General features: G+C 39.5%; 1 protein-coding gene across 11 annotated transcripts in view; it reads left to right on the forward strand.

Moving 5' to 3' along the window:
- Dtnb (dystrobrevin beta) overlaps nt 1–9,986 on the forward strand; it is a 193,562-nt gene that overhangs the window by 96,063 nt on the left and 87,513 nt on the right. For all 11 annotated transcript variants that reach the window (XM_021178988.2, XM_021178987.2, XM_029484418.1 and 8 more), the window contains one exon: nt 7,153–7,277. In XM_021178988.2, the coding sequence (XP_021034647.1) occupies nt 7,153–7,277 (125 nt within the window). The remainder of the gene's footprint in view (nt 1–7,152; nt 7,278–9,986) is intronic.

Raw genomic sequence — 9,986 nt, forward strand, 5'->3', positions numbered from 1 at the left:
GGAAAAAGAAATAGACTTAGAAAACTGGAATATTAAGGATTCAAAAAAAGACATAGCAAGCAAAGTACTAATTAACAGACATTTAGTAAAATCATATTTATCTTAGGATTTGGAGGTAAAATCTTTATAAGAAAAGTTAGAATGGTAGATTTTATATGTTTTAATCACAATTTTAAAGAGTTCTTACCAGAAATATGGCTTACCAAAGATAAAAAGATGACTAATTCTACACTGATAGCACCTAGTAATAAACTAACTGTAAGATTTAAAAGTTAGCTGGGCAGTGTTGACACATGCCTTTAATACCAGCACTTGACAGACAGACGCAGACAGAATTCTGTGAGTTAGAAGCCAGCCTGGTCTACAGAGCAAATTCTAGGACAGCCAAAGCTGCACAGAGAAAACCTGTCTCAAGAAAACAAAACCGGACTAGTGAGATGGCTGAGCGGCTAAGAGCACTGACTGCTCTTACGAAGGTCCTGAGTTCAAATCCCAGCAACCACATGGTGGCTCACAACACAACCACCCGTAATGAGATCTGACGCCCTCTTCTGGCGTGTCTGAAGACAGCTACAATGTACTTACATATAATAAATAAATCTTAAAAAAAAAAAGAAAACAAAAGATTTAAAAATTAAAATCAATGGGCCCATGAGGTGGCTCAGTAGGTAAATAAAAGGTAGCTGCCATCATGCCCGATAACCAAAGTTGTATTCATTGGACTGACATGGTAGAAGGAGAGAATAAACTCCTGCAAATTGTCCTCTGATATAAAATATATTAAAAAATGTATGTAATAAATTAATTAAGATACAGTAAAAACTGAGGGCTACATAAGCATAAGCCTTAACACACCCCTTTCAACAACAGTTAGGCTCATTAGATAAAAATGAAGAATGTAGAAAACTCGGTCCTAAGGGTTGTCTGAGTGGCTCACTTGGAATAGTGCATGGTTTGCAAGCACAGGACTTCAGTTCAGTCCCCAGGGTATAGTGGAGCATGCTTGCAATCCCAGTGCTGGGCATTGCTGAGACTCTCAAGCCAGGCCACTCTAGCCTAACTGGTGCAAGCCAGGCGTTATCTCAAAGGAGGTGTAGCTCCTGAAGAGGTTAGCCTTCATACATGTGTGTATGCAGGTGCATGTGCACTTGTACACATACATGTACTCCCCACATTCATACATGTGTGTATGTATGTATGTGTACACACACACACACACACAATAAAATTAAATTATAAATTTGAATGTATCCATTACTGATTTTATCTTTAGCAAGCACATAAAAGAAGCCTCAAAAGAGAATTCATATGGTATAGATTATATTTGCTGAGAAATCAGTAACAATAAAAAAAAAAAGGTTCATGCATTTGGGTATTGAAAGCTTCGTTGACTTGAACAAATTCCTAAAACAGCATTATTTGCCAAAACTGATTCCAGATGGAGAGGAAAACCCTCTGCACGAGTACTGAGAGTTTGGGGCCAGCTACCCCAAATCTCAAAGCCTGTCTCAAAGCAGGAACGGAGACTGAGTGGCGCAGGGAGGGGCACTAAGGAAACTGAATTAGTAGCTATGTTTTCCCAGAAAGGTAACAGTGGGGCCTGAATGGCTTTGCATGAGTAAATGTTCAAATAAAATAAAATGCCAGTATTATAGAAAAATCCTAGAAAAACTAATAAGAGTTTCTACTTTTTTTTTTTTTTTTTTTTTTTTTTTTTTTTTTTTGTTTGGTTTTTCAAGACAGGGTTTCTCTGTGTAGCCCTGGCTGTCCTGGAACTCACTTTGTGGACCAGGCTGGCCTCAAACTCAGAAATCCGCCTGCCTCTGCCTCCTGAGTGCTGGAATTAAAGGTGTGCACCACCAGGCCCGGCCTCTACTTTATTTTTTAGGCTTTAATTATATTGATACTGACAAGTTAGAAAATCATCATCTTCCATGCCCCCCGCCCCCCAAAATGAGCATGACAAGCCACTTCCACACATGGCCATCATGAAATCCAACCAAAATAGTGGGAGAGAAATCAACAGTGTTCACAAAAGATACATCATGACCACACTTGTTTTTCTATTCTAGTAATTAAGGACTTAGTATTATAATTTAACATAGCCTTATGGTAAGATGGATAGAATCCATATAATTGGCTCAAAAACCTTAGATGAAAATTTTACAAAATGCATTGAAAATTTAAGCATGAATGCAACTGTGAGAAAAATCTTACGGTACAGCACTTTACTAACTCACAGCCTACTAAACAGTAAAAAAGGGAAATAGAAGGTGTTTCAAATGGAAAAAAACAATAACATTGGTGCTGACATTGTAGAAAACTAGAGACATTTTCTGGATAAATCGTCAGAATGAAAAAAAGCATTGGGGTAAGAAAGCTAAAAATATATGAACTGGTGTATATCAAGGGTAAATTAAATAATCAAGCTTTGAATAATAACGTAAAGAAGCCCTTTATGGAATGCTGGAAAACACATACAAGTAGCCTGTCTCATAGAAGTAGCTCCTCAAATATGTAATTGAAAAATGAGCAGGAGGTACTGGTAGGGTGGCTCAGTGGTCAAGAGCACATGCTGCTGCATTGGATCTGAGTTCAGTTCCCAGCATTCATGTTGGGCATCTCACAACTGTCTGTAACTCCAGCTCCAGAAAGCTCTATTGCCCTCTGCTGGATTCTGCAGGGACCTGTGCAAATGTACACACACACACACACACACACACACAAATACAAATAAATAATACCATGGTAAATTTTGTGTTACATCCTTTTATCACATTTAAATTCCAGGGTTACTGGGCACAAAACTTTATTTTGAAAAATGGCTAGAGATAGATATAAGAACTCGTAGGTTCTTTACAGCTGGGAGTTGGTTCTCTCCTTCCAGTTTTATGCTAGTTCTGAGATCAGATTCACATCGTCATGCTGCATCTGTACTGCTCCTGCTGGGCTTTCTCTCTAGCTCTGAATTACAAGACTTCATAAAACGACTTGGGGAGATACTTTTGTGGTCTGAGAGGGAAATTTTAACATATAAAAGGTACAAAATAGGAAGATATTAGAATACTAAATTGGGATGGCTAATATTTAAAGATAGTTGTTCATCAAAACTACAATACAGTGAGAAACTATACTAAAGGAGAGATTATACAATATAACTTTCTTATATTTAAAATACAAAAATAGAATTGCTGTAAGCCAATAAGAGCCAGGCTAGGTAGCATAGTTCTAGATTTGGGAAGGCAGCAGGACCTCATGATCAGAGCCGAGCCATCCTCAGCTATGTAATGAGTTTGAGAATAGCCTGGGCTACATGCTATCCTGTCACAAGAGATGGGGTGTGGGGTGGGAAAGAAAGCAAACCAATAATAGAAAACAATCTCCTCCAGTTTCTAGTTCCTAAACTGGCTTCTTATCAATGCTCAAGACAGTGGGGACAGATATTTCAGAGAAGCATGAATACCCTACAAATAAAGAAAAAGATACCCAGGCATTTTAGTTCTGAGGAAATCTCAAGTTGAAATTACAGCATCATTCATTACCCACAGGGCTAGCAAATGTTGACGTGTCTGGCAGTGACAAGGGTTGGCGAGAACGTGGAGGTTCAGGCACTCTTCCACGCAGCTGATGAGAAATTAGCATAATCAATTTGCAGAGCAAATGAGTTGGCAGTAGTTACCACAACTGAAATGTACGCAGCCTTACAAGCGAGTAGCCCCAGTCTTATGAAATTCTTACATGTGGCCACCAAGCATCATGAGATAGAAAACTTAGCAGCAAGATTGTGAATGATAGGACCAAATGGGAACCAACCAAGTGTTCCTCAGCAGCGGCGGCGTGGATATCTAAATTGTAACAAACTATGCAGGGAAGTTCCACTGGAAAGTGAAGAAGATGTGTGAATTGCAATAGATAAATTTTCACAATTATTGGGAAAGAAGCAAGCTGCTGAATGTGTATGCATACATATTTAGCCCCTGTAAGTTTTAGCTCCTGTAAGTTTTAAACATTGCTGAACAGTGTATCATTGTACATAATTGTGGAAATAATAAAGCTAAGGAAATCATTAATACAAAATCCATGTGAGTGCCTACCAGGACAAAAGGAGGTTTGATGTGAGGGGGACAAGGGAGGACCTACATAAACCTTCAAAGTGACTGTCATGTTGTTTCTCAGGAAGAATACTTGATAGATGGATATGATAACTTGTATAGCTTTATGGATTTTGAAAGTATATTACATACTCTATACCCTCTTGAACTTGATATGTAACCAAGAATGACCTTAAACTTCTGATCCTCTTACTCATACCTTCTGAGTGCTGGGATTACAGAAATACCACTGTAGTTTATGTGGTACTGGGGTCAAACCCAGGGCTTTGTGCATGGTGGCCAAACATTTTGCAGACTAAGCTATGGCCCTAGTCCTATGCCTGATTTTGAGGTCTAAAACTGGATGCTATCTTTTTTATTAGCATTTATTTATTTACTTGTATGAGGGATGCAGAGTTTGTGGTATGTATGTGGAGGTCAAAGAACAACTATGGAAGTCAGTCTCTTCTCCCGTCTGCCCACTGCGTATCCCACATAGGACTTCAGGAATGATGGCAAGTACCTTTATCTGGCCTGTGCAAAATTGGATATACTTCTTAACCCTTGACTCAAAGCAATATTTTTAAACAATATTTTTAACACTGCTAAGATTATTAAGGATTACAAATACAGGCACATTTCAATAGTCATGTACTTTATTTTAATGTTTATTAAGCGTGTGATTTCATGGCCGTTAGTGTTCAATATGGAGGTAAGGTAAATCTGCTTCATCTCTACTGCATGAATGAATGCAGGTAGTTCTTTGGTATAGCAGCAGAGTAAGAAATTACAGAGATTAGTTGTAAAGGTGAATTAAGCTACTGGCTTTTTTTTTTTTTAATTTCCATTGGTTGTTTTTTACTTGTAATACACACATACACACACACACACACACACAACCCTGAAAATAAAGCTAAAAAATTATGTTCAAGTAACATGTTCTGTCCTAAGAATAGGCTCTGTAAATGCAAAGATGAATAAGACATAGCTGGTCCCTTCAGAAGCAAGAGTCTAACAAAGATGAAAAAGGAATTCAATACTGTAACCTGGTCACTGTGATGGTGGACATACACACAGGGCCATGGGTAGCGGAGAGCCATCACTGACCAATGGAGCACTGTGAAAATCTTCACAGAGGAAAGGTACTCCAGTGTCTTAGACACTTACGTAAGACTGGTAGGAAGGGATAGGCCTGGAAAAAGGCTTGTACTCAGGTCTCTAGACCTACGGGACATGGTATGCATTGCTGTGCTCCTTGGAGGTAGGACATAAGAGAGATGCAGGCTGGGAATACATGTGCTCATGTGGAACATGGCAGCATTTCTTTACTGTTTTTCCCCCAAGACAGGCTTCTCTGTGTAGCCCCAGCTATCCTGGAGCTTGCTCTGTAGACCAGGCTGAGCTCAAACTCAGAGATCTACCTGCCTTAACACTGACCCTGAGGGCTAGGATTTAAGGCGTATACCACCCCCACCTGGCTTCCTTAGCTCTTAGCTTGTCAGCCTGTGAGAGGGACTTAGTGAGAGGGTCTTGCTGTCTAGGAGCTGTTTTGGATTAGAGGGGAGAGTCTGTGTCACTTCGTAGCTACTTGTTGGGCAAAGAGAAAGAAGTAGAGAACAGCTGGGGGCAAGAATTCCTGCTGGGGTTTGCTATATGTAATTTGACTTTGCCTGTGTGGTCTCAATGGAAAGCAGATTTGTGTTTATGTGTTGTTAAAATACTACAGCAAGCAGAATATAAAAGTTTAATGGTGATGAATACCTATAAGCCCAACATTTGAGGCTGAGGCAGCAAGATTGCAAGTTTGCAGGCCAGTTTGAGCTCCATTGTGGGTACTGCCTAATAAATAATAAGTGGGGATGCAGTATTGATGAGACGCGTGGCAGCACACAAGTTATGCTTTCTGTCCAGAGTGTTGCACTTCATAATAAATCGTATAGACGGCAGACCTCAATATTCAAACTTATTTTTTCATTAATATCCTGCCAAAATCTCATACAGCACTGTTACTTAAAGGGAATTGGATGGATAGCATTCAGTGATACAGTATTTATAAAGAGCATCTCTGCGATTTTTAGAGGTGGTACATGTGTGTAACTCAGAAGCATGAAACCCTGGGTTTACTTGTCATCTTTTAAAAAAAAAAATGCGGGAGGCCGTCTGAGTGGGGCTGTAGAATAGAGGGAGTGTAGAATAGGGTCAGTGTAACTGTGGACTTTACTCAGCATCTGGACAGTCTTTAAAGGTAATAAAATAGTTGTTTACAATTTTAGTGAACTAAAATTGAGGACTGGTGTTTCTGCTTTCCAGGGAAATTATTAGAACTCCAACTTTTTTTTAAACCTTGTAGTATGTCATCATTTATGCTGACAGGCCTAATGCTGACTGCTTGTATATGGACTTATATTTATTTAAATCCATTTGCACAGATAGACCAGTAATGCTAGATGGTCTTCCTCACTCTTTTCTCCTTGTTTCAAGACAGGGACGTACGCCACTCAGGCTAGCATCAAATTCACTGGGTAGTTATAGATGACCTTGAACTCTTGAGCCTGCTGCCTCTACCTCCTAAGTGCTGGGATTACGGACTTGCACCACAGTGCCTGGTCTGCCATGGGAATATTCTGGCATTTAGGGGTATGTCTTAGGCAGTTGATTTGCCAGCATATACAATCTGTGTGCTCTCTGCATTGTTTTAGTCTTTTGTATTGTACCCACCAAAAAAATTCCAGTAGGGAATCACCTAATATCTTACCAGAAATGACCCAGAAGTCTATGAAAGGGAAATTCTCAGTATGTAGAGATGACCAGAGGAAGTTGAACATGTCTCTTTACCCCCACAACTTGATATTACGACTCTATGGTAGAAGGAAGGGAGGAACTATAGGAATGAAGAAGCACAGAAGGCATCGAGATCGAGAGCACTGCTGCTTCCTTTCCTCAAGGCCCAGTAACATTGACCACAGTGAAATCTGATTGGTGCTTGAAAAGATATTTCCCATACTCCTGTCACTGAGTTCTTCTGAAAGGTCTTATTTCCTTATTTTCTCCTTTGACACAGAAATCCCCTGCAAAGAAGCTGAGCCATGCAATTAGTAAATCTTTGGGATGTGTACCCTCCAGAGAACCCCCACATCCTGTTTTTCCTGAGCAACCAGAGAAACCACTTGACCTTGCACATCTAGTGTAAGTATCCACTGCATGGACTGTGCTGAATCGTGGCTTTCTGATGGGAACTCTAACTTCATAAATCTCTGTGCCCTTGCTCTGCATTCCTCAAGCCAACATGCCACGGCAGCCTCCTGAAACAGGAGTACCCCAAAGAACGATTATGGTGGCATGGAATTAGGTTGTCTGCCACTGTCTGTGTCCTTCTTTTCCTTCACTGTGGCCACCATGTCTTCTCTAGCAATGACACACCCGGGCACTTAGACATTCACATGGCATGGGAATGAAAATCTATTGAATTTTATCTGTTCAAATTTAAAGGCATGAAATGACAAAGGGCAGCCCCGTGCAGCAGCTTGTGGTCGCTCTTTAGTACACTGACGTCACTTCAAGTTGTGAGCCATTTCTTCTACATGTTGTCAGTTCATATACAGTGGGTTGTTGTTGTATGGTATGATGTCGAAGCACACACATGCACACACATACACACACACACACACCAGTCTACATTTGAACTTGTTTCCAAATTCCTTTTTGGGGGAGGGAGCTAATAGCTAATACATCATTTCCTTTATGGCCTATTATTTGTGGTATCATTGTCAAAATTAAAATTTCCAGAGTCCAGTGCTCACATTGCATGCACAGGCTCTGGGTTCAACCTCTGATCCTGCATAAACAAGGAAAACTTTATTTCCAAATGGACACAGGCTGAATCTTTATCCTGTTCTTTGGCCCAATTGACTATCCCTTTGCCAAAATCACCTATCTCAGTTACCATAGAGACATAGTGATATTTTTCAGGAATGTCTTAAGTTTTCTCTGTCTTATTTTTTCCAGTTTCTTACAAATTTTGGAATCAGCTTATTGGATTCATGAAATTTTGGGGTTTTTTTTTACTGATTTATTGAACCCAAAGATCAAATTTGAGAAAATGGACTTTTTTCACTATTATTTTTAGATTTTTATTTATTTATTATTATCTGTAAGTACACTGTAGCTGTCTTCAGACACACCAGAAGAGGGCATCAGGTCTCATTATGGATGGTTGTGAACCATCAAGTAGTTGCTGGGATATGAACTCAGGACCTTCGGAAGAGCAATCGGTGCTCTTAACCTTTGAGCCATCTCTCCAGCCCCAAGAACTGACATTTTTACAATATTAAATTTTCTATTTCACAAACATGGTCTCTTCTTCACATTCACTTAAATGTCTGTAAATAAAGTTTATAGTTTGGAGCTAGAAAAGGTGTTATATTTGTTATATTGGTTTCTGTGTTGTGTTTTTGTCTTTTGAGACAGCATCTCACTGTGTAGTCCAACCTGACCATAAGCTCTCTCTTGGCCCAGGCTAGCCTTAGCCTTCTGAGTACAGGGATTGCAGTGTACACCTGACTAGATTGCCTCCTATGGAACTGACATATTTTACTGTAGTTACAAATAGAGACTTTTTTCCTACAAAATTCTAAGACATATTTAGTATTTCATAAAATTCTACTGCTTAAAGTATATAATCCCTGTGAATTTAGGAAATGTGTTATCATGCCAGTGGGCTCTGTTTTGAACTGTTTCTTAGCTGTTGATTATAGTGTGTGGAATATTACTGGTGTTTGTATTTGGTGCACTGTGTATTTACCTTTCTTTCTTTTTTCTTTTCTTTTTTTGGGGGGGGTATTTTGAGACAAACCCCTCTGTGTAGCCCTGGCTGTCCTGGAACTCACTTTGTAGACCAGGCTGGCCTCGAACTCAGAAATCTGCCTGCCTCTGCCTCCCAAGTGCTGGGATTAAAGGCGTGCGTGTGCCACCACCGCCCGGCTGTGTATTTACCTTTCTTAACATACTCATTGCTTCTAACAATTTGTATTCAATTTATTTAGAATTTTCTATAAATAATTTTATAATATACAAATAATGGTGACTTTGTTTCCATCTTTTAGACTTTCAGAATTAATTGTGCTTTTTGGAGAGGAAAAGGTTTTACTCTGATAAGTGGAATCCCCCACACAGGACTGAAGAGAAGGCCTGTAATAGGCATTCTTGTACTATATTAATCTCAGGGAGAATACTAGTAGCTGTCATGTGGGAGAGGTGAATTTGGTTTTATAGATTTAATCAAGCTAATCAGCTTCCTTTTTATTTCTGTTTTCAAAGACTGATTTATTTTGGTAATGAACACAGGCAGAGTTTTATCCAATTTTTTTTTATTTTGAGATGATTGTATGAGTTTCTTTTTCCTCATTAATTGATATAGTGAATTATGTTAGTTGGGGTTATCTGTGTGTTATGATGCTAGGGATTAAATCCAGAGCCTCCCACATCTGAGGCAAGCACTCTACCACTGGGCTACATTCCCAGGCCTGTTTTTAAAAGTCACTCTTTCCTTCCTGAACAAACCTGGGTTGGTTATCCAAAGCACAGTTGAATTTTGCCTGGTAATATTTTGTTAGGGTTTGGCACTGTTTACAAGTGAATCTGGACATAATTTTTCTCATTTATTTTTTTCTCTCTTTTTTAATAAGTAAGAAAGGCTTTAAGACAAAACAGCATTAAAACAGCATTACTATATAGTCAAATTTCAGAGTATGTGCTTATTTAAAAAAACTTTTTTCTTCCGGCCTGAACAGCACCGGGGTAGCTAGAGCGCAAGGTCGGCTGACACCCGCCAGCTACCCACAACCCCCGCCACAGGATTTTGAGACTGCTGGTGAGTGGAACACAGCTTCTGCTCCA

Source organism: Mus caroli, chromosome 12 (assembly GCF_900094665.2).
Source record: "Mus caroli chromosome 12, CAROLI_EIJ_v1.1, whole genome shotgun sequence".
Classification (NCBI taxonomy): domain Eukaryota; kingdom Metazoa; phylum Chordata; class Mammalia; order Rodentia; family Muridae; genus Mus; species Mus caroli.